This window comes from Oncorhynchus clarkii, chromosome 12 (assembly GCF_045791955.1).
Source record: "Oncorhynchus clarkii lewisi isolate Uvic-CL-2024 chromosome 12, UVic_Ocla_1.0, whole genome shotgun sequence".
NCBI lineage: Eukaryota > Metazoa > Chordata > Actinopteri > Salmoniformes > Salmonidae > Oncorhynchus > Oncorhynchus clarkii.
The window spans coordinates 82,144,033-82,170,134 of record NC_092158.1 but is presented as its reverse complement, the minus strand read 5'-3'; the positions used below and the strand labels follow the sequence as shown (position 1 = coordinate 82,170,134).

Here is a 26,102-nt window from a genome sequence, read left to right as displayed (position 1 = left end):
GTATGATATCTGGAAGTGGTACCTTCCACTTCCAGTTCTCCTTTGGATTCTCCCCCATTAGTGTAAACATAGTACATTCCGATGTCCTCTATGGTTGCTTCATTGATGACCAGAGTGTGTTTCTTCCCATCCTTCTTTATCCTGTACTTCCCATCCTTGGTCAGCTCAACTCCATCTTTCATCCTGAGCACGGGTGAGACACACACAGACATAGAAATAGCGTTTAACAGTGGTGATGAGTCACATATACACACAAATGCCACAGCTGTAACAAAGATTGATTGATTTAGTTAGTTAGTCATTTGATTAAAAAGGGTATTAGAATGAGTGCCTCACCATTTGACGTTGGCTCCTTCCTCTGACACCTCACACTCAAACTCCACCTTCTCTCCCACCACTACATGCACATCGTCCAGCAGCTTGGTGATGGTGACTGGGGGCTCTGTGGATAGACACAGCCGTCAACACAACTCATACACCTCATACAAACACCATGGGGAAGTTACACACATACACAACCACACTTACAGGAAAACTCACCAACAAAGACTTGATCACTCAACACCAAAGTAAGCAGAAGAATAATGAGGAAGAAGTGGAAGAATGATGAAGCTGAAGATTTCATGGCACAGCACTGTATAATGTGCTAACACAAAGACACGAACACCTAACATGTACCAGTCCGCACCAGGATTCGATACCATGTTTCACAACAACACAATGTCCTCCATAGTCTCTGTTAATACTGCTATAGAAACAGAGAACTGAGCTGTTGTGGTATGGGGGAGACTGTACCTCAGGTCTCTGGGAAGGTGACATCATCATCACTGTGTGAATGCGTGATGCTAAGCTAGCATCCGTTAGCTGCCGTCCTCTACATCCACCTCCCTCTGACCTCCTTTTCCTCAGCAACCTCAGCAGATGATAGATACCAGAGTTGATGTCTGAGTCACGGCACCACTGTAACATGAACCCGTCCGCCGAGGGCTCCCATACAGTACCATGCTCACAACAACAACACAACAACGTACTCAGAAGTTTCCGCCAAAAGTGCTATACCGCAAAAGCCCTGGATGTTTTTTTTTGGGGGGGGGGGCAGGGGGGGGGGCAGTACTTCAGGTCTCCAGAAGGTGACTGAACTGTGTGATCGATGCTAAGCTAGCTTCCATCCGCTAAACACACGTACACCTTCTCTCACGTTAGACACATCAACACGTACGGCATTGATATAAACACTGACAGAAGCAATAGGGACGTCTAAATACACACAACAACATACTGTGGTTGTCACACTGGAATGGCGTCTGTGTGGGAAACTTACCCGTTGCTGTACGGTCTGATAAATGCAAAAACAGCATGAAATGAATGGGCACAGAGAGAGAGCAAAGCACGTGATGATTGAGGAGCAAATGCATCTTTGCCCCTCTACCCAAAATCAACAAGACACACAGAACACGCATAAGACACGCTACAAACTGGACAATAAATATAGGACGACAACGTTGTGCAAACTTACTGTTCATAGACATTAATACACACATACATATAAACATTGAGACATGTACTGCATACACAGTAAATGTTGACAGACACTACACACTCAGACACTGAACTAAGCAGGGAACAACTCCCTCCCCTCAAACACCCTATGTAAAGATGCTGAGTGGTTACCTTTGACAAAGACTTCAGTGAAGCTCTTCTCCTCTCCCACCACACACTCATAGGCTGCATCGTCAGACAGGTTGCTCTTGTTGATGGTGAGTGTCCGTTTGTTGCCCACGCACTCAAACACATACCTGGCATGACAGACAGACAGGGGCAGAGAGAGACACTGGCAGAAAACAGAGAGGACAGACAAATACACTAGTGACCGAGTGTCGCTCACTCAACTCATCGACAAATGAATGACTCACACGCTCATATAGTCAAATATACTGACAATCACACACACGCGCACACACGCACACGCACACAAATCAGCCAGTCTCACTTGGCAGAGGGTTTGATCTCCACTCCGTTCTTCAGCCATTTGACCTGAACGTTGGGGTCATGGAGCTCAACATGCATCTGGGTCCTCTTGCCCTTGTCCACAGAGTAACATTGCTCTAGCTTCTTCAGGAAGGCTGAGGGAGGGAAAGAACCACTGTTATGTCTCCAGCCTTTACACACCAGACACAACAACCAGAATAACCCAAGCAACACTACACCAGACTACCTCCCTTTCAGAGACCCTCAGGCATTCACTATAATAAAGCATTCCCTGTCCCAAACACTCTCAAGTAGAAATGTCCACAGCTTGCCTACTTCCTCCTCCAGTATCCCCCCCTTTCTCTCCCCTCACCGTCACTCTTCTTGGGTTCCACCTTCTTCATCTTCTTCAGTCTCTTGAGCAGGCCCCTGAGGTCTGTGATGCCATAGTCAAAGGCAATCTTCTCATAGTCACATGGCTTAGCATCCTTCAGGATCTCCCACACATCCACTTCCTCTTTGGGCTCGTCCCTCGCCTTTTTTTCCCTGAAAGAGAGGGGGAGAGGAGATTGATTGTGTGTGTGAGAGTATGTGTGATTGTTCATAATGGAGTTAACTCCACTCCTACCTTTTTTTGAGGAGGGCACTGAAGTCCAGGTCACCTGCATCCTCTCCTGCATCTCCCCTGGGGACAAGAAAGGTTACGAGTGGGAGAATTAGGTTTCCTACAGTGTTAGGTCAGGTTAGAGGAGTCGGTCATTTCAAACATAACATACAGTATACTGTACATACAAATATACTTATTGTATATTAAGGTTTCCCATAAGATCAATCAACAATGAATAGCTGTGCTATTTCAATGCTATAGTAGTGAATCATTGTTAGTTTACAAAAAATATGGAAGTGAACGAATGGTACTGGACATACAGTAGATGGTACTACACTGTACCCTGCTAAGACGAACACACACACACACACAAACATCCATACCTACATTCACTTTCCCTGACATCAACAATACAGTATTGATATAAAAGTTATAACAGGTCGGAATTCTCATATACTGTACACACAAATATACAGACAGTACACTGTGGTTGCACAGTATCGCACAGTGTCTGTAGCCATGTCTTACCCTTTTTTGGCGCCTTTTATGCCTCTGATAACACAAAACAGGATGGTAATGAGTGAGCATATAGAGCATAGCATAAGGCGCATACTGACACTTTGCCCGCCTAAATTCAATGGGACATAAAAACAGCATACTAGTGTACACACACACACACACACACACACACACACACACACACACACACACACACACACACACACACACACACACACACACACACACACACACACACACACACACACACACACACACACACACACACACACACACAAACATTCAGTATTGACCTCTATTTGTTGCTGTATGTAACCCAAACACAGATACACTGTACTTGTACAAGGCTGTACATTGACACATATATACAAGGTAAATACTGTGTAAATGTACACGCACAGGTACTGCTAAAACACACACACACACAGAGCTTTTCTTACACTCACATAAACACCTCATGATTGCATCTCTAATGTATGTAATCCATGGGAAATATACACTAGTTCCACTTGAGGCCTTGTCAATGGGCCAGACGTACAGTACCAGAAATAGCCTCACATGACAAAGAACACATGAGGGGAAGCATGGGCTATTTCACATCTGAACACACAGAGTGGACAGATGAAGAATTACAAAGGTGGGAATATGGAAGCACACGGAAGGGAATCCCAAATAATATATTCAGAACACACAATGGATTCAGGTTCTGGAATAAGCTTAGGACAAGGCTGCCTTATAACAGAGAGGCAGCAAGGCCAGACATGGAATCGCTGAGGAGGAAGATGGGGGTACACACGGATGAATCGCAATGACTGGATTCTCCATACTTACTGACAGTGGGAGTTGGAACGCAAAGACCACCACATACTGTGGCAAGGTCAACACTAACCCATCCAGCAACCTTTGGGATGTTGAAGGTTTTTTGGCATCTTCAGTTTTCACACTTTAATTCACACTTGTAACGCATCTATTTTTTCATATCTTTTCATTCTCTTTTCTTCATACCAAAATTCACAAAATAAACAAAAACACAATCTGAAATGGTCCTTTGCACGTTGTGTTTCCTGTCTTACCCTTGCTTTTTGTCTGACCAGGAGAGGAAATCATATTTAAAACAGTAACTAGAGTGAACTGACTGGCGGCAGCACTATGCCAACAAACAGGGATTTTCTACATCTTCACAGTGAGAGACAGAGCTGCTGCACACATGTTGAAACAAGTCTTTGGAGACAGGGAAGAGAAGACACACGAATACAGAGATACAGAGATATACATAGTGAACAGACACAGAAATAGAAACATATGGACACAATGTACAACTGAAACATAAAAACACACAAACAAACATACAGGTAAGTCACAGAGACCCATTAGTAAGTCACAGAGACACATTAGTAACTCACAGAGACACACCAGTAAGTCACAGAGACCCATTAGTAAGTCACAGAGACACATTAGTAAGTCACAGAGACACATTAGTAAGTCACAGAGACACATTATTAAGTCACAGAGACCCACCAGTAAGTCACAGAGACCCATTAGTAAGTCACAGAGACACATTAGTAACTCACAGAGACACACCAGTAAGTCACAGAGACACATTAGTAAGTCACAGAGACACATTAGTAAGTCACAGAGACACATTAGTAAGTCACAGAGACACACCAGTAAGTCACAGAGACCCATTAGTAAGTCACAGAGACACATTAGTAAGTCACAGAGACACATTAGTAAGTCACAGAGACACATTATTAAGTCACAGAGACACACCAGTAATTCACAGAGACACATTAGTAAGTCACAGAGACACATTAGTAAGTCACAGAGACACACCAGTAAGTCACAGAGACACACCAGTAAGTCACAGAGACACACCAGTAAGTCACAGAGACACACCAGTAAGTCACAGAGACTCATTAGTAAGACACAGAGACACATTAGTAAGTCACAGAGACACACCAGTAAGTCACAGAGACACATTCGTAAGTCACAGAGACACATTAGTAAGTCACAGAGACACATTAGTAAGTCACAGAGACACACCAGTAAGTCACAGAGACACATTAGTAAGTCACAGAGACACATTAGTAAGTCAGAGACACATTAGTAAGTCATAGAGACACACCAGTAAGTCACAGAGACACACCAGTAAGTCACAGAGACACACCAGTAAGTCACAGAGACACACCAGTAAGTCACAGAGACACACCAGTAAGTCACAGATACACATTATTAAGTCACAGAGACACATTAGTAAGTCACAGAGACACACCAGTAAGTCACAGAGACACACCAGTAAGTCAAAGAGACACATTAGTAAGTCACAGATACACACCAGTAAGTCAGAGACACATTAGTAAGTCACAGAGACACATTAGTAAGTCACAGAGACACAAATAGACATGAATACACAGATAAAGACATAGAAAAGGCAGATGTATAGTACAATGACAGACATACAGTGAAGCTAAAACGCACACAGACAACGTGACTGACACAGATATACCAAAGACACCTACAAACACAGATATGGGAGCCAGAAAGACAGTCAGATATACTCAGAGTGGGACAGTTGCCCGGAGGCAAAGATAGAGAGAATAACCAACATATGTGAGGTGGGAGAGAAAGACAGATGATATGTTGAATGGAACCACCCTGACAGTGACACTCACGATCGCTTGAAGGCATCCAGGATGTTGGCGGGCTGCTCCTCTTGTACGGCTGAAACATGACAGAGGGAGGGAACGGTGAGAGGAACACTGGACTAACTGACAGACAGTTGAAAAATCAGGAAGAATATTGGACTGAGTACTGACACTGAAACACATATACACTACCTGCTTTATCATTAAACATTCTGTATCAAATATTGAATGACTTACTGACAAACTCACTGACCACAGGTTAAGTGACAGATACATGACTAAATGGCTGACAATGATGGCCTGGGAGGGACCCACCTTCCACTGTGACTTCAAATGTACAGCTGTCACACTTGTCTTTGGAGGTGGCCTCACAACGGTAGCCACCTGCGTCTCCTTCCACTACTTTGATGATGCTCATCTCATATGTGTAGACCTGGTTGAGATAGGGAGAGAGGAAGACATACACCCTTACAATATATACACGCACACACACAGTACACACACACAAAAGAGTAACACAGTAGACTTTCACTTGTGCAGATTTGAGAGAATGTGAAAACAATGACACACACACACACCTTGGAGTTCCTGTCATAGGTTTCTTTAAACTGCACGTGCTTGCCAGCCTTGCTGCCCAGGTCCAGCCACTTCCCTTTCAGCCATTTCATGTTGGGCTTCCTCAGTAGGTCAGATGAGTCCACTTTAGCCACAAAGGTGACGTTCTTCCCTGCCACCCACAATTTACATCAGCAATCAGAAATTCTGACCTCTGGATAATGGTGTTTTTAGGGTTCTTATGCATGATCCGTATGTGAGTGTCAATCCAAACTTCAGAGTGCTACAGTATGTCTCAGAGAGGGGCAAGAGGGCAGGGGTCTCACCTTTGATTACTGTAGTGCTCTCTGGCCTCTCTACAAATAGTCCGGTCAGCTCGGACTGCCCTCCTGGGACAGTTTCTAAAAGTAGGGAGAGGTCATAGAGGTCAGGGGTTAGAATAAGGTCATGGATGACTGCTCATCAGACATCATAGACACAACAACATCAGTGAACAGACAAGTAGAGACAGAAAACCAAACATTAGACCAAAGCACCTAACCTTTGTTTATAAATACCATTAATTTATTAATATTTTGTCTGCTAGGCAGCAAGTTCAAATGTCAGAGGTAAAGCTAGTCTTTGTTCACCCTGCGACTGCCGGGGCGGCAGGGTAGCCTAGTGGTTAGAGCGTTGGACTAGTAACCGGAAGGTTGCAAGTTCAAACCCCCGAGCTGACAAGATACAAATCTGTCGTTCTGCCCCTGAACAGTTAACCCACTGATCCTAGGCTGTCATTGAAAATAAGAATTTGTTCTTAACTGACTTGCCTAGTTAAATAAAGGTAAAATAAAAAATATCCACATTTAGCAACAGCTTTTCTCAAAGACAGAGAAAAGTGCTGCGGCATGTGCTTCCACTCCCTGAAATGTCTCCATTATTCTAATGTATTTAACTGAGGGTCAGTATCCAAGCGTCTAGTCACCACCAGAAGAGGGCCTCTAACAGCAGTAAGGTAAGCCCACCTGGGAATGAACAAGGAACTAACAACACATCTGAAGACGTGTTTATCCATCCCTTTCCACTAGTCTTCTCCCACTGTGACAAAAGTAAATATAGCTCTTTAATGTTGTGATATTATCAAAGCATGACTGCTCGCTCCTGTTCCTTTGCGTGCTCCCTCCTTTTCAAAAAAAGGATTGCATTGTTTTGTGTCAGCAGATAGACAAATACAAGCTTAAGTATTTGTTTGTCTTACCATCATCGGGCAATTCTGTATCAGGGAGAAAGAGAGAGAGAGAAACACAGCGGGGGAACACATTAGCTGCAGTATCTTTACTGTAATCTGAAGGATGAGCGTTTACTGAGCAGCTATGAAAACCTGACCTGCAGGTGCTCTCTCACACACACTTAATGTCTCTCTCTTCCCTCTCTAACTTGGATGAACATTTCCTTTCTTTTCAAAATGGAGGTAAAAACTAGACGGTTAATGAGTTATTTCCTCACTCGTCAAATTCAAACCAGTTGGTGACACTGTACTCATCATTACTATTATTATTATTGAGAATTTAGGGGAATTATTAGCTGTGCAAATGGAACACAATTTATTTGTTCTCTCACCTTCTGAATCTGACAAGAGCTCTATGGAAAAAGAGAGTTTATAAGCATTGAGAAGCAGGTAAAAAGCCATATTGATTGACCAATCGATTGGGTGAAAAGGTTGTCGAGAGAATGGAACAAGGGTCAAGAATCAAGTGAGGTCATGCACCTCCATAAACTCAGAGTCACACCGCATATGCCCCTCTCTCTGCTTTTATGGGCTCAGTTAATTTGATTGGAATCAAGTGACCCCTGTGCACAGATCCAGGCTCAGTTCTCTAGTGTGATTTAAATAATTTCAGTAAGAATTTGAATAGGTCAAGCTGATCCTGGACCAGCACCCAAGGGACACTTTTCCTTCAGCTCTTTACACCATTTCACTCTCACATTGGAAAGTCGCTGCGGTTTGAAACTGTGAGAGGTTGGGAGTGCAGCGATAAACACCTCAAATGGAACAGCAGAACCGGCACCCATCAAAACCATAACAATTCTTCAGTAAGATCATTTTGGGGGATAATGCGTATTATGGGAGATATTACTGTAGGTAAATATCACTTAATTGATTATTACTGTAACACTTCAGGAACAGATAATACCTTGATATTTCATATCAACATCTTTTGCAATACAGTGATCAATGATAAGGGATATGGTATTGTGCAGGAACAATATTTGAACTAACGCAACAAAACAGCAAAACTTATCATCAACTTATCCTTCTATTAAACCATTACCTTAGTAAGTGCACACATACACACAGGTCACGATATATACCCAGAGTAAATATATACAGTATATATCATTTGGTCATTTGTAATTTAGATTACGTTTTCACTCTGCATCAATTTCAAGTCAAGGTCATTTGATGTTTAATACAATTCCTTCACTTGGATGCTTTGGCGAAACCATGATACTGTATCATGTAATGTCTAATCTCAACAGATCAGGGTTTTCCCCAAAACATGAATATCATAAAGATCATCTTAAGTCCATTCATAAGCAATAGAAAAATTATGATTTTATGCCATTTTGCCAATATGATCTTAATGTTTTTGGGAAACTCACCGCTGATCTCTAGCAACTATCTGTCAGACTGATTCTCTGGGTCTAACTCCTCAACAGATGATTCCTAAAGATCTCTACATAAATGATACAGTATCCATAAACCCATCAAATAGGCCTGCAGGATCTTTTCCATTACTGACGGCCATCGCCAGAGCAATCCCAGGATTCAGTAGTCTCCGTTTGTCAGTCCACCGTGACGGACACTCAGGTCACCGACACACCGTGCCGTGACTGAGACTGACAGACATGCACGTTAACCAGGTGATTGACAGGAAGCAGGGAAGCATACGAACACACAAACACAGAGGGGGAGTTGTGTATTGTTTCCTTTCCTTACCATCTCTGCACTCACTTCCCTCTAAATGAAAAGAAACAATTGGTACATAGACATTAGTACTGCGGACAGTGAAGGGTTAAACAACAACCAAATATACTGTCCCTGTGTACGGAGTCTGTGACTGGAGAAAAAAGTTGTGGCTATATGAATATATGAAATACTAGATCATAAAAACAAGACATACAAACATACATAGGCTTACCCATGATGACACTGGCATACATGCTGGTTTATACAAATACACACAAATGCAGAATGCATTGATACATTTGTGCATTCATACAGTCACTGCACTACAATCCTTTTTGTTACAGTACCCTTCCTTGTCTCAGGGTGCCTCACCTCTGATAAAAGAAAGTAAAAGGTTTTATGGTTAAGTATGACGAGAATGCTAATATATACAGTATCAGTCAAAAGTTTGGACACACCTACTCATTCAAGGGCTTTTCTTTACTTTTACTATTTTCTAAATTGCAGAATAATAGCAAAGACATCAAAACTATGAAATAGCATATATGGAATAATGTAGTAACCAAAAAAGTGATATATTATATTTCAGATTCTTCAAAGTATCCACCCTTTGCCTTGATGACAGCTTTGCACACTCTTGGCATTCTCTCAACCAGCTTCATGAGATTTTTACCTGGAATGCATTTAAATTAACAGGTGTGTCTTGTTAAAAGTTAATTTGTGGAATTTATTTCCTTCCTAATGTGTTTGATCAGTTGTGTTGTGACAAGGTAGAGGTGGTATACAGAATTTAGCCCTATTTGGTAAAATACCAACTCCATATTATGTCAAGAACAGCTCAAATAAGCAAAGAGAAATGACAGTACATCAAGACATGAAGGTAAGTCAATGCAGAACACGTCAAGAACAGTCGCAAAAACCATCAAGCGCTATGATAAAATTGGCTCTCATGAGGACTTCCACAGGAAAGGAAGACCCAGAGTTAGCTCTGCTGCAGAGGACAGGTTCATTAGAGTTAAATACACCTCAGATTACAGCCCAAATAAATGCTTCACAGAATTCAAGTAACAGACACATCTCAACATCAACTGTTCAGAGGAGACTGCGTGAATCAGGCCTTCATGGTCAAATTGCTGCAAAGAAACCACTACTAAAGGACAACAATAATAAGAAGAGACTTGCTTGGGCCAAAAAACACGAGCAATGGTCATTAGACTGGCGGAAATCTGTCCTTTGGTCTGATGAGTCCAAATTTTTGGTTCCAACCGCCATGTCTTTGCGAGACGCAGAGTAGGTGAACGGATGATCTCCGCATGTGTGGTTCCCACCATAAAGCATTGGGGGTGTGGTGTGATGGTGTGGGAGTGCTTTAATGGTGACACCGTCTGTGATTTATTTAGAATTCAAGGCACACTTAACCAGCATGGCTACCACAGCATTCTGCAGCGATATGCCATCCCATCTGGTTTGCACTTAGTGGGAATATAATTAGTTTTTCAACAGGACAATGACCCAAAACACACCTCCAGGCTGTGTAAGGGCTATTTTACCAAGAAGGAGAGTGATGAGTGCTGCATCAGATGTCCTGGCCTCCACAATCACCCAACCTCAACCCAATTGAGATAGTTTGGGATGAGTTGGACCGCAGAGTGAAGGAAAAGCGGACAAATAGTGCTCAGCATATGTGGGAACTCCTTCAAGACTGTTGGAAAATCATTCCTCATGAAGCTGATTTAGAAAATGCCAAGAGTGTGCAAGCTGTCATCAAGGCAAATGGTGGCTACTTTGAAGAATCTAAAATCTATTTTGATTTGCTTAACACTTTTTTGGTTACTACATGATTCCATATGTGTTATTTCATAGTTTTGATGTCTTCACTATTATTCTACAATGTAGAAAATATCTGGTTTGAGTAGGTGTGTCTAAACTTTCACTGGTACTATACAGCATATGCAGAAGCACACACTGAAATACCCACACACACCTACCCAAAAGACACTTCCGCAAATATGTATACAAGATACAAACAAACAAGTAAAAGCTAATATACAGTGCATTCGGAACCTATTCAGACCACTTCACTTTTTCCATATTTTTTTTTTTACCTGAAAGCGTTATTGTAAAATGGATTAAAAAAAATGTTTTAATGGAAACAGGATGCACCTGAGCTCAATACCGAGTCTCATACAAAGGGTCTTAATACTTATGTAAATAAGGAATATGTTTTTTATTTTTAAGAAATTTGCAACAATTTCTAAAAACCTGTTTTGCTTTGTCATTATGGGGTATTGTGTGTAGATTTTTATTGAATACATTTTAGAACAAGACTGTTACGTAACAAAACGTTGAAAAAGTCAAGGGGTCTGAATACTTTCCCAATGCAATTAGCTACGTTAAATGGCGATCCTCCTGCGTACTTGTATCAACTTTCTAATTGTGGGGCGGCACACGTCTGTATATTTTAGCTTCGCAACTATAGAGGATTGTTATTTTGCCAAGCTTATTGTAGTTGCATACAGTGTAGGGTGTAAATTAAGGCTTAACACATTGACTGAAAAGCTCTTACCCTCTGTTGTGGCTGGGCCTGTGTTAATGTTACAGGCTGGGCCTGTGTTAATGTTGCAGGCTGGGCCTGTGTTAATGTTACAGGCTGGGCCTGTGTTAATGTTGCAGGCTTGGCCTTTGTTAATGTTGCAGGCTGGGCCTTTGATAATGTTACAGGATGGGCCTGTGTTAATGTTACAGGATGGGCCTGTGTTAATGTTACAGGCTGGGCCTGTGTTAATGTTACAGGCTGGGCCTGTGTTAATGTTACAGGCTGGGCCTGTGTTAATGTTGCAGGCTGGGCCTTTGTTAATGTTACAGGATGGGCCTGTGTTAATGTTACAGGATGGGCCTGTGTTAATGTTACAGGCTGGGCCTGTGTTAATGTTACAGGATGGGCCTGTGTTAATGTTACAGGATGGGCCTGTGTTAATGTTACAGGATGGGCCTGTGTTAATGTTACAGGCTGGGCCTGTGTTAATGTTGCAGGCTGGGCCTGTGTTAATGTTGCAGGCTGGGCCTGTGTTAATGTTGCAGGCTGGGCCTGTGTTAATGTTGCAGGCTGGGCCTGTGTTAATGTTACAGGATGGGCCTGTGTTAATGTTGCAGGATGGGCCTGTGTTAATGTTGCAGGCTAGGCATGTGTTAATGTTACAGGATGGGCCTGTGTTGATGTTGCAGGCTGGGCCTCTGATACTACAATATTTTAGAAGATGATTGAACTAACACAGTGATTATGCTAGTATGTTGCACCTTGTACGTACACAGACAAACACACACGCACGAACGCACACACTCTCCCACACACATTATGCACAAGTGACATGTTAGACCAGAAAACATCTTAGCCTCAGTAGCAGGCTGTTAATAAAATATCATGAGGATTTAGGGGATACATTTAACTAACATGAGTTGTTAAGCATGAGGCACGCATTTTAAAAAGACAAACACACCACTCACACACAGTACAAGTGACATGTTAGGCCATCTATAATAGAAAATGATAACATATTAGGCAGGGGGTGAAATAACTTAGTAATGCTAGCATGATGCACCATACACTCATACACACACACACACACACACACACACACACACACACACACACACGCACACACACACACACACACACACGACTAGTAATGCTAGCATGGTGCACATTGCACACCCACTCTGTACAAGTAACACATCCAGACAGAAAAGCTTATCCTTTGGAGCACGCTGGTCCTCTGTTAATTAAAAATTTTATGTTTTAATGTTAGCATGATGCAACTTGTACACACAAACAGGGCCGGCTCCAGGCATAAGCGTCAAAAGCGGTCACTTACGGCCCCCACCCCCCCCCCCCCCCCCCTTAAAAACTCTGTCGGGGTCTTAACCACCATTGATTTTGTTAGCCAACCAAATCTCGCTCAGGGCCCCCAACAGGCTAAAGCTGGTCCTGCACACAAGCACACACATCACATACACATTTTACAAGTGACACAATAGGCCAGAAAAGCTCTTGCTATCTGTAACACCATCTGCTAATGAAAATGATAAGATATTAGGCAGGGCATTCATTGAGAATGAGTAGAATTAGAAAAACTGTTTTGTCCATTTGTAAAGCTAGCATGATGCACCTACCCTCTGCAGCAGGCTGGTTTTGGGGGATGAACTGAATAAGTAGTATTGCACCTTGTAAGCATTCACACACACACACACACACACACGTACACACACGTATATACACACACACACGCACACACACACACATTCCGTACAAGTGACATGTTAGGCCAGAAAAGCTCTTACCCTCGATAGCAGACCGGTCTTCTGCCAAGAAAGTGAAGGGCTTTTAGAAGAGGAACTTGAGTAATTACTTAGTAAATATGGCATGGTTTACACACACACACCTGTTCATACAGAATGCTATCTTCATACATTGCATACACTCACGTAAGTATCACATTCAGCCAGAAAAGCTCTTACCCATTATAAATAAGAGGGTTTAAGGAACTGGACTTAAATGTTGAGTAGAGCTGCCTTACATGATGTAATATGAACTCACCCATACACATCCACAAACACATAGTGTACACAGACGCAACTAACACATTCAGCCAGAAAAGCTCTTACCCTCAGTAACAGGTTCGACCACTGTCAATACAATGACAGAATTTCAGTGATATGAACTAGACTGTACCAAATTATCTGAGTCTGTACCAAAGCTAGCATCAATGCAGTATGCATACAGATGTAGGTTCTTAATTTGACCACTCTTTTGTTGATCAGAATTTTCCTGCACAGCAGGAAATGCAAACTTGTCATGCACTCAAGGTTTAAAAAGGCTTCCAAAGTTTGTAATTTCCACTTTAAAAACGTCAGACTTGATTTGCCTTAACGTAAAGTGTATCCCTACAAAAATATCCATGAATTATAATCAACATAATAATTCACATTTCCAGTTACTGCAGGATTATTTTCCTGCTGTAGCAATCTGGCTCAAATTAAAATCCTACATGTACACTCTCACACACACATACATTACTCGTATACCCACAAGCAAATGCCTCCACCATCTCTGATGAACCGTAGATAACACACTGACTTCAACTTAATGCTGTGTGTGTTATACATTGAAGGACCATATTAAGCCAGAACAGCTCTTACCCTCTACAGCAGGTTCACCTTCTGTCAGTAAAGATAAGCAGGGCTATCAGGGAGGACGACTGGACTTCATTGTTGAATAGAGCTGACAGGATGCACGGTGTACACATACAGCATTCTCACAATATATGCAAACTTACCGTGTACGCACACAACAACCCATGTGCTCGTGCTGCATACACTTATTTAAGTAATTCATTCAGCCACAAAAATGTTTCCCCTCTATAGCAGGCTGGGCCTCTGTACACACAAATGGATTTCAGTAGGAGGTACTGGACTTAAGTCTGCATTGGAGCTAGCATTATGTACAGACAGTCACACGCACATTCACACGCTGACACACACACACACACACGCTCACACACACAGACGTACAAAAACAGATACAAACATACAACACGGACAAAAACCTATACCTGCACACATCCACATGCAATACATCCACAAATGACACAACAGAATAGCTCTAACCCTCTTCAGCAGGCTTGGCCTCTGCCACTAAAACGAGAGGATTTCAGTGTGGAGTAAGTGTGTAATAAAGGTGGTATACTGCAGTAGCAGACACTCACACAAACTCACACACTGAGTACAAGGAAATACACATCCGAAACGTTTCCTGAACAAACCTCCACGTATGCATGTATGTATACACTGTAACAAAAATATGTTGATTCAACGTACAATTGTTTTTTGTGAGTTTGTTGAGCAAACTCACAATCCTATTGCAGCTGGTTGTTTTACAAATGTACGTTGATCCAACAGATTTTTTTTTTACAGAGTACACACACACAAAATAAAAAATAATAAACACACTCACACAGACCACACCACACACACCCAGATACATACACACACCCAGAAACACACACTCCAGTGCTTGCCAAAATAACCCATATAACAAACATCACCTCAACCTTAACATAGCTCTTACCAACTGATTGGTGACCTGTTATCTCAGGTAACAAAGAAAACAGAATAAGAATCAGAAGAATAATGACTAATATATAATTTAAATGAATATAGTCTGCTTTGTCAGGCATAAACCAGTAGGATATTGTAATAGGCGTGAATATAAACGTGTGAAGCCTAAGTTAAGTGTATTGGCGTTCTGTCTGATCAACACTGTCATGGTGCGTGGTGAGAATCATGCATGGCCACTGTCTCATCCCCACAGAAAGCTACTTCTGTGATTGGTCTTAGAGGCCTTACCATGATCCTCCGCTGGCTTCGCTGAGTGAGGGAAAACAGTTAACCGACATTACATTGGAATGATGAGGGGATGGTTATGCCCTACTGACTAACAAACACACACAAAGGGACACAGGTTAACACACACACACACACACACACACACACACACATGCCCTGTTCTCACCCACCCTTATCTGTAAAAATAAAATTTAAAAAAATAAAAAAGGAGAAAAATTTATTTTAGTATAGGCCTAACCATTCATCGAAGTATTTCATGTATACGTATTTGTCATTCATTTGTTATGAGTGGACTCACCAGCAGGTGCTGCTGCAGCCTTATCTGTCTTGGCCGCTACAATTAAAGACAAACATATACAATAATGAATAACTCAGCGACATATGTTTTCATCAGTAGTATGTAAAGAGGGCAAAGGTTAGATTCCCACCATACCATCTCGAAAACATCATGGACCATTAAACTTACAATATAGTTGATATAATATAAAATAATCACCACTGTGAATTACCAATATTTGACTTCACACTGTGCAAACATGCATACATACAAACATTCACAACTTATTTGAATGCACATGTATTATGTAGAAGTCTAAATATGCATAATCCACGCATGCACACAGCACTGTAGTGTAAATTCAGAATGTTGATACATTAATGCATTCCCATGTACATTGTACATACAATATTATACCGGTACGTAGACACATAACACATAAATTCATACGATAAACAAATACATATTCTAATGTAACCACAGAGGAGTTGCACATTCACTCAACCTTGCTTTGTGCAGTTCTTACCAATTTCTTCAGGCTTTGCCTCTGGCAAAGAAAGAGTATTGGCATTGGAGTCAATGTAAGTACACTGTATATAGAAAAAAAGGTTGGCATTCATTGGGATGACTCATGTACTGGAGGCAGCTCTGCCATGTGGTCACTAGCTGGCACAGCCACAAAATCATAAAATAATTAACCCTAACCTTAACCACACTGCTAACCTTACGCCTAACCCTAACCTTAAATTTATTTTTTACAATATATAGCTAATTTTGACTTTGTAGCTGGCCCATCTAGTGGATATCACTCAATTATGCCTCCAGGACAAGACTCATCCCAATAAACATCAACATGCTATAGAAACAGTGGCTACTGTGTGTATATTCTTGATAGAGATGGGAAGTTTTAAAGAGAAGATCATTTTTATTTTTTATTTCACCAGGTAGGCTAGTTGAGAACTGCGACCTGGCCAAGATAAATCAAAACAGTGCGACAAACAACAACACAGAGTTACACATGGAATAAACAAACATACAGTCAATAATACAATAGAAAAAGTCTATATACAGTGTGTGGAAATGAGGTAGGATAAGGGATGCAAGGCAATAAATAGGCCATAGTGGCAAAATAATTACAATATAGCAATTAAACACTGGAGTGATAAATGTGCAGAAGATGAGTGTGCAAGTAGAGACACTGGGGTAGAAAGGAGCAAAATAAATAAAATAAATAACAGTATGGGGATGCGGTAGTTGGATGGGCTATTTACAGATGGGCTATGTACAGGTGCAGTGATCTGTGAGCTGCTCTGACAGCTGGTGCTTAAAGTTAGTGAGGGAGATATGAGTCTCCAGCTTCCGTGATTTTTGCAGTTCGTTCCAGTCATTGGCAGCAGAGAAATGGAAGGAAAGGCGGCCAAAGGAGGAATTGGCTTTGGGGGTGACCAGTGAAATATACCTGCTGGAGCACGTGCTATGGGTTGGTGCTGCTATGGTGACCAGTGAGCTGAGATAAGGCGGGGCTTTACCTAGTAAAGACTTATAGATGACCTGGAGCCAGTGGGTTTGGCGATAAATATGAAGCGAGGGCCAGCCAACGAGAGCATACAGGTCGCAGTGGTGGGTAGTATATGGGGCTTCGGTGACAAAACGGATGGCACTGTGATAGACTGCATCCAATTTGCTGAGTAGAGTGTTGGAGGCTATTAGGGTTTTGATAGGGTTTAAGACCCTATCAAAAGCATCTTAGTCTTGAGGCTGCGTTCTTTGATATTTTTCAGTAACTGACTATCCTACCGATCCTTGACTTTGGCGATGTCATTTACAATGACTGTAGAGATTAAGTCTTAGTTACTGGAAAAAAAACTGAACCACACAGTAACGGTAATGATCTCTGGCTCAAACTCTCGCCGGACACATGGATCTGCCATCCAAAGCTATAATTTGTACAGACAGTGTCCTTGTTCAGAGCACCTGTTAAAGTGATAACATAAATAGTCTCAGTGCCTTGGGGTTTGTAGTCAGCTAAATCCATTAAACTACTCAACCACAGAATGTAGAACATCAACCAAGTCTCCCGAACTATCTCCATCTGATCAATCTGTCAACAACTGACTTTTCAGAACTATTGTCCCATGAGTATACCGAACTGCGATTCTGAGATTTAAGCCTTGGCCTTGACACTCTGGTTGTGCTGAATGACCCTGGCTGTGTTTTCAGTGTTGGCATACTGATCAACTGACACATCTATTTTTGAAAAGGTTTGTTTTTCAGGCAGCAATATGTTAGCATTCTCAGCACATCTAGTTTTATTCCTGGCAACACCCACTGTCTTAGGTCTCAGGGGGTCTTTGACACGCAGGGCATTAAAAGCCTTCTTTAGCCCAGGTTCTGAGCCTTTTTTAGCAGGCCCAGTCCATAGATGGAGGGTAAGTGGGTCAGTGAAGTTCTGGTGCTCCATTCGCTGCTCAGTCCACTATTGTTGACTGGGATGGGTGTTATGCACCATTGAGCACATGCCATGAGACGGTAAGCCCCGATGACAAGGCCTTGTGTACTAAGCTGGCACAAAGCATTTGTTTAACCACCCATCATGACATTGTTAAAGGACACAGGATGAGTGGCTGTTGTGAAGCACAGGAGAAATATGGAACATGTAGTGACTATCACTGCATGGTCTCCTCTGTGACAACAGTGTAGAAGTCAGCAATCAAAATGACAAATCCTGTCCCTATACTACAGTATGTTCCAGGACGGTGGTTACCAGTCAAATCCCCTGTTCAGATTCCCATGAAAATGTATGATAGCAGAAATTGATAGATGAGACCATCCCTAGATTCCATTGCTAAATAAGATGCCTTAGGATACTATAAAAAAAGGCCGGAATTTGACAAGTGATTGTCTTTGGTTAGCCCAACACCCAACCCCTTCTCTCTTTCAGGCCTTCAGCCCAGTTTGGCCAAGTCTTCTCTCTGGTTACGATCTGTCAGCACTCTCTCTATCACAGGCCAGCTCAGTGTCTGTCTGTCTGTCTGTCTGTCTATCTGCCGTACTCATACCAAAAGTTCTAAGTACTGCGTTAAGTCATAGAGCGCGAGAGAGAGAGACAGACAGAATGACAGACAGACAGAAAAGATGAGAGCGAGAGAAAGAGAGAAAAGAGAGCCGAGAAATGAGAGAAAGTGAGAAGGAGCGAGAGGGAGAGGTAAATGAGAAAGGCCATCAGGGGTCAGATATGGTGAGAAGTGTTCAGTTGAGGGCTTGAGGGTCAGCTCCATCAGATTTAGTCATGGGAGAGATGGATACCATGGTGTATATTTAACAAATATCCTGTGAGATAGTTGATGAACCAGTGTTTGATTTCCTAAATTTCTCTACCCATGCTGCCCCATCACTGTCAAGCCTTCCTCTAAATATATACTGAACAAAAATATAAATGCAACATGTAAAGTGTTGGTCCCATGTTTCATGAGTTGGAATAAAAGATCCCAGAAATTTTCCATACACACAAAAAGGTTATATATCTCAAATTATGTGCACAAATCAGTTTACATCCCTGTTAGTGAGCATTTCTCCTTTGCCAAGATGGCATTTCAAGAAGCTGATTAAACGGCATGGTCATTACACAGGTGCACCTTGTGCTGGGGACAATAAAACGCCCCTCTAAAATGTGCAGTTTTGTCACACAACACAATGCCACAGATCTCATTTTGAGGGAGCGTGCAATTGGCATGCTGACTGCAGGAATGTCCACCAGAGCTGTTGCCAGATAATTTTATGTTAATTTCTCTAACATAAGCCGCATCCAACGTCGTTTTAGAGAATTTGGCAGTACGTCCAACCAGCCTCAAAACCACAGACGTGTATGGCGTCGTCTGGGCGAGCAGTATACTGATGTCAATGTGAACAGAGTGCCCCATGGTGGTGGTGGGGTTATGGTATGGGCAGGCATAAGCTATGGACAATGAATACAATTGTGTTTTATCGATGGCAATTTGAATGCACATAGATATCATGACGAGATCCTGAGGCCCATTGTCGTGTCATTCAAGTGATGGAAAAAGTACCCAATTGTCATACTTGAGTAAAAGTAAAGATACCTTAATAAAACGTAAAAGTGAAAGTCACCCAGTAAAATACTACTTGAGTAAAAGTCTGAAAGTATTTGGTTTTAAATATACTTAACTGTCAAAAGTAAATGTAAATGCTAAAATATAAGTAAAAGTACAAATCATTTCAAATTCTGTATATTAAGCAAACCAGACGGCGCCATTTTCTTGTTTTTTATTTTATTTACGGATAGCCAGGGGTACACTCCAACACTCAGACATAATTTACAAACGAAGCATGAGTGTTTAGTGAGTCCACCAGATCAGAGGCAGTAGGGATGACCAGGGATATTCTCTTGATAATTGTGTGAATTGGAACCTTTTCCTGTTCTGCTAAGCATTCAAAATGTAACGAGTACTTTTGGGTGTCAGGGAAAATTTATGGAGTAAAAAGTACGTTATTTTCTTTAGGAATGTAGTGAAGTAAAAGTAAAAGTTGTCAAAAATATAAATAGTAAAGTAGGGTACAGATACCCCCCAAAAACAACTTAAGTAGTACTTAAGAAAACGTTTTTTTACACCACTGTCATTCATCCGCCTCCATCACCTCATGTTTCAGCATGATAATGCACAGCCCCATGTCGCAAGGATCTGTACACAATTCCTGAAAGCTGAAAATGTCCCAGTTCTTCCATGGCCTGCATACTCACCAGACATGTCACCCATTGAGCACGTTTGGGATTCTCTGGATCGACGTGTACGACAGCGTTTTCCAGTTCCTGCCAATATCCAGCAACTTCACACAACCATTGAAGAGGATTGGAACAACATTCCACAGGACACAATCAACAGCCTGATCAACTCTATGCGAAGAAGGTGTGTTGCGCCGCATGAGGCAAATGGTGGTCACACCAGATAGTGACTGGTTTTCTGATCCATGCCCCTACCTTTTCTTTAAGGTATTTGTGACCAAAATGCATATCTGTTTTCCCAGTCATGTGAAATCCATAGATTAGGGCCGAATTAATTTATTTCAACTGACTGATTTCCTTATATGAACTTTAACTCAGTAACATCTTTGAAATTGTTGCCTGTTGCGTTAATATTTTTGTTCAGTATACACACACACACACACACACACACACACACATATATATATATATATATATATATATATATATGACGGAGGATATTTCTTCTCTCTGTATTCATGCCTCAGCCTCACTGCTCTGAAAAGTGGTGCTTCATCTTTTTGGGAAAAATCCATCATATTATATTATCATCATCATTTGAGATTAACAGATTAAATCAGGGACAAATCAAAATGGCAAGTTCTTTACCATTCAATAAGAAATGGAAATTCATGGGGGGGGGCATTTGGCTTTTGAACTATGCTATAAATGTAAATGAAAGTGCACGTCTTCACTCACAGGGTTATATGGATTAAGGATATCATATTCTTTCTCAAAATATACAGAATCTTTCAACATTTGTACCAGGTAGCCTGAGTATTTCTTTTATATATATATACAGTGCCTTGCGAAAGTATTCGGCCCCCTTGAACTTTGCGACCTTTTGCCACATTTCAGGCTTCAAACATAACGATATAAAACTGTATTTTTTTGTGAAGAATCAACAACAAGTGGGACACAATCATGAAGTGGAACAACATTTATTGGATATTTCAAACTTTTTTAACAAATCAAAAACTGAAAAATTGGGTGTGCAAAATTATTCAGCCCCCTTAAGTTAATACTTTGTAGCGCCACCTTTTGCTGCGATTACAGCTGTAAGTCGCTTGGGGTATGTCTCTATCAGTTTTGCACATCGAGAGACTGAGATTTTTTCCCATTCCTCCTTGCAAAACAGCTCGAGCTCAGTGAGGTTGGATGGAGAGCATTTGTGAACAGCAGTTTTCAGTTCTTTCCACAGATTCTCGATTGGATTCAGGTCTGGACTTTGACTTGGCCATTCTAACACCTGGATATGTTTATTTTTGAACCATTCCATTGTAGATTTTGCTTTATGTTTTGGATCATTGTCTTGTTGGAAGACAAATCTCCGTCCCAGTCTCAGGTCTTTTGCAGACTCCATCAGGTTTTCTTCCAGAATGGTCCTGTATTTGGCTCCATCCATCTTCCCATCAATTTTAACCATCTTCCCTGTCCCTGCTGAAGAAAAGCAGGCCCAAACCATGATGCTGCCACCACCATGTTTGACAGTGGGGGTGGTGTGTTCAGCTGTGTTGCTTTTACGCCAAACATAATGTTTTGCATTGTTGCCAAAAAGTTCCATTTTGGTTTCATCTGACCAGAGCACCTTCTTCCACATGTTTGGTGTGTCTCCCAGGTGGCTTGTGGCAAACTTTAAACAACACTTTTTATGGATATCTTTAAGAAATGGCTTTCTTCTTGCCACTCTTCCATAAGGGCCAGATTTGTGCAATATACGACTGATTGTTGTCCTATGGACAGAGTCTCCCACCTCAGCTGTAGATCTCTGCAGTTCATCCAGAGTGATCATGGGCCTCTTGGCTGCATCTCTGATCAGTCTTCTCCTTGTATGAGCTGAAAGTTGAGGGACGGCCAGGTCTTGGTAGATTTGCAGTGGTCTGATACTCCTTCCATTTCAATATTATCGCTTGCACAGTGCTCTTTGGGATGTTTAAAGCTTGGGAAATCTTTTTGTATCCAAATCCGGCTTTAAACTTCTTCACAACAGTATCTCGGACCTGCCTGGTGTGTTCCTTGTTCTTCATGATGCTCTCTGCGCTTTTAACGGACCTCTGAGACTATCACAGTGCAGGTGCATTTATACGGAGACTTGATTACACACAGGTGGATTGTATTTATCCTCATTAGTCATTTAGGTCAACATTGGATCATTCAGAGATCCTCACTGAACTTCTGGAGAGAGTTTGCTGCACTGAAAGTAAAGGGGCTGAATAATTTTGCACGCCCAATTTTTCAGTTTTTGATTTGTTAAAAAAGTTTGAAATATCCAATAAATGTCGTTCCACTTCATGACTGTGTCTCACTTGTTGTTGATTCTTCACAAAAAAATACAGTTTTATATCTTTATGTTTGAAGCCTGAAATGTGGCAAAAGGTCGCAAAGTTCAAGGGGGCCGAATACTTTCGCAAGGCACTGTATATATATATATATATATATACATACACACACTCTCTCAGCTCTCTCCCCCTCGACTTCTCCCTCGCTCTCTCTCTCTTTTGAAGGGTAACCTCTGTGGAATGTTCTTAATCTCTCTTGACATTTCCCCCTCTTCCTTCTCTCTGTGTGCTTCTCCTCCCTCAGATACAGTAGTAGTATGCCATAGACAGTCTACTGCCATGTGTGGCCTCATTTTATACATCACTCTCAAAGGCTTAATCTTTGAAGTGTTCGCTAATTTCATCACCGACCCAGCTCACATTAGCAAGAGTTGTCTTAAAGAGTTGAATCTGTGATATCTTGAAAATAACATATGTTTGTTTTATACTACCATTAGAGTTATATATTTTAGCCTTGCGGTAATGCATCTACAGTATGCTTGGTGAGGATTCCTTTTCCTAAGCCAATGTTAGAGAGCTACTGAAATACCTGCCTATAGGCTCTTTAATGTAGGGGCCGACGCTGGAGTAGAGAAGCAGGTATGGGGAGTTGAACATTTAATGAGGAACAGACATGGAATAAGGCAGGAACAGCGTCAGCACACGGGTAACACAATGACATACGAACATTAATCCTGACCCAGGAAACAGAGCTTGAGACAGACAGATATAAGGGAGGTAATGACACAGGTGATTGAGTCCAGGTGAGACCAATAATTGCTGATGCGCATGACAGGGGAAGGCAGGTGTGCGTGATGCTGGGGAGCCTGGTGCCTTTGAGCGCCAGGGAGGGGGAGAGGGAGCAGGCGTGACACTTTAACACGTCTACAACCGTGAGTTAAAGGCAACATGTTGTGTTAATGGTGCTTGGTGACCCTCACAATACCACAGAGATATCTACAATCTATAGACGTGTGACATACGTCTGACATACAGTGCATTCAGAAAGTATTCAAACCCCTTCCCTTCTTCCAAAAATGTTTAGGTTACAGCCTTATTCTAAAACGTTTTCAATTGTTGTTTTCTCCAATAAATGTACACACAATACCCCATAAAGAAAAAGCAAAAACAGGTTTTAGAAATGTTTGCAAATGTATATAAAAAATATTACATTTACATAAGAATTCAGACCCTTTACTCAGTATTTTGTTGAAGTACCTTTGGCAGCGATTACAGTCTCAAGTCTTCTTGGGTATGACACTACAAGCTTGGCACACCTGTATTTGGAGAGTTTCTCCCATTCTTCTCTGCAGATCCTCTCAAGCTCTGTCAGGTTGGATGGGGAGCATCGCTGCACAGCTATTTTCAGGTCTCTCCAGAGATGTTCGATCAGGTTCAAGTCCAGGCTCTGGCTGGGCCACTCAAGGACACTCAGAGACTTGTCCCGAAGCCACTCCTGCGTTGTCTTGGCTGCTTAGGGTCGTTGTCCTGTTGGAAGGTAAACCTTCGCCCCAGTTTGGGGCCTGAGCGCTCTGGAGCAGGTTTTCATCGAGGATCTCTCTGTACTTTGCTCCGTTCATCTTTCCCTCGATCCGGACTAGTCTCCTTGTCCCCGCCGCTGAAAAACATCCTCACAACATGATGCTGCCACCACCATGCTTCACTGTAGTGAAGGTGCCAGGTTTCCTCCAGACGTGAAGCTTGGCATTCAGGCCAAAGAGTTCAATCTTGGTTTCATCAGACCAGACAATCTTGTTTCTCATGGTTTGACAGTCCTTTAGGTGCCTTTTGGCAATCTCCAAGCAGGCTGTCGTGCCTTTTACTGAGGAGTGGCTTACATCTGGCAACTCTACCATAAAGGCCTGATTAGTGGAGTGCTGCAGAGATGGTTGTCCTTCTGGAAGGTTCTCCCATCTCCACAGAGGAACTCTGGAGCTCTGTCAGAGTGACCATCGGGTTCTTAGTCACCTCCCTGACAAAGGTCCTTCTCCTTTGATTGCTCAGTTTGGCCGGGCGGCCAGCTCTAGGAAGAGTCTTGGTGGTTCAAACTTCTTCAATTTAAGAATGATGGAGGCCACTGTGTTCTTGTGGACCTTCAATGCTGCAGAAATGTTCTGGTACCCTTCCCCAGATCTGTGCCTCGACACAATCCTGTCTCAGAGCTCTACAGACAATTCCTTCGACCTCATGGCTTGGTTTTTGCTCTGACATGCACTGTCAACTGTGGGACCTTATATAGACAGGCTTTTCCAAATCATGTCCAATCAATTGAATTGACCACAGGTGGACTCCAATCAAGTTGAATAAACATCTCAAGGATGATCAATAGAAACAGGATGCACCTGAACTCAATTTCGAGTCTCATAGCAAAGGGTCTGAACACTTATGTAAATAAGGTATCTCTTTTTTATTTGTAATACATTTGCCAACATTTCTAAAAAACAGTTTTTGCTTTGTCATTATGGGCTATTGTGTGTAGATTGATTAGGAAAACAATTAATTTAATTAATTTTAGAATAAAGCTGTAACGTAACAAAATGTGGAAAAAGTCAAAGGGTCTGAATACTGAATGCTACACACCCCAAAAAATCATGCATATCAGTATGGGAGAGTGGGTTAAGTTGAGCCAAAGGGGTTTCTTCCATCATTTCATGGAAGAAATCACATGGAAAAAGAAGTAAGCAAGTTAGGTCCAAACAGGTGATTTTCACCAAATCAAATTCATTTATTGTGTTAAGAGGTTTCATGATGCTTGTTTCTAAACCAAAGTAGATCATTTTAAGATTGTTCTATACATCAGTTGTGGTCTCTATAAACTTCAATATGAGGACCTAAACCTAACCTCCTGTGTGGGCTAATAAAGTCCAAATGTTCAGTGTTAGTAGTTGTATCTAGTATTGTACTTCAATGAGTAATTATATTTCTAAGTGCATAACCTACAGTATGTACATACAGTATGTGATACAAATAAACATCTTTATCTAGACATCAGCATGTGCTTGTTTATCTATAAAGTCACCATGGTATAATACGCAGGTTGGAATGTATTGTCATGAATTTTACCCTGGATGCAGTTCTGAA

The 26,102-nt window shown here is 41.7% G+C and overlaps 1 protein-coding gene across 6 annotated transcripts in view; it reads right to left on the bottom strand.

The window, feature by feature from the left end:
• LOC139421473 (myosin-binding protein C, fast-type-like) overlaps nucleotides 1-26,102 on the bottom strand; it is a 46,061-nt gene that overhangs the window by 13,914 nt on the left and 6,045 nt on the right. The window contains exons 2-16 of one of the 6 annotated variants that reach the window (XM_071172409.1): nucleotides 15,945-15,980; nucleotides 9,275-9,295; nucleotides 7,894-7,914; nucleotides 7,532-7,546; nucleotides 6,621-6,695; nucleotides 6,318-6,466; nucleotides 6,055-6,172; nucleotides 5,767-5,815; nucleotides 3,104-3,127; nucleotides 2,597-2,653; nucleotides 2,342-2,514; nucleotides 1,991-2,123; nucleotides 1,672-1,796; nucleotides 337-442; nucleotides 23-183 (exon numbers count right to left, since the gene is read on the bottom strand). In XM_071172409.1, coding sequence (XP_071028510.1) covers nucleotides 23-183; nucleotides 337-442; nucleotides 1,672-1,796; nucleotides 1,991-2,123; nucleotides 2,342-2,514; nucleotides 2,597-2,653; nucleotides 3,104-3,127; nucleotides 5,767-5,815; nucleotides 6,055-6,172; nucleotides 6,318-6,466; nucleotides 6,621-6,695; nucleotides 7,532-7,546; nucleotides 7,894-7,914; nucleotides 9,275-9,295; nucleotides 15,945-15,980 — 1,263 coding nt within the window. Of the gene's footprint in view, nucleotides 1-22; nucleotides 184-336; nucleotides 443-1,671; nucleotides 1,797-1,990; nucleotides 2,124-2,341; nucleotides 2,515-2,596; nucleotides 2,654-3,103; nucleotides 3,128-5,766; nucleotides 5,816-6,054; nucleotides 6,173-6,317; nucleotides 6,467-6,620; nucleotides 6,696-7,531; nucleotides 7,547-7,893; nucleotides 7,915-9,274; nucleotides 9,296-15,884; nucleotides 15,981-26,102 lie in introns of all 6 variants that reach the window. The other 5 variants (XM_071172412.1, XM_071172410.1, XM_071172415.1 and 2 more) reach the window with 5 other exon arrangements.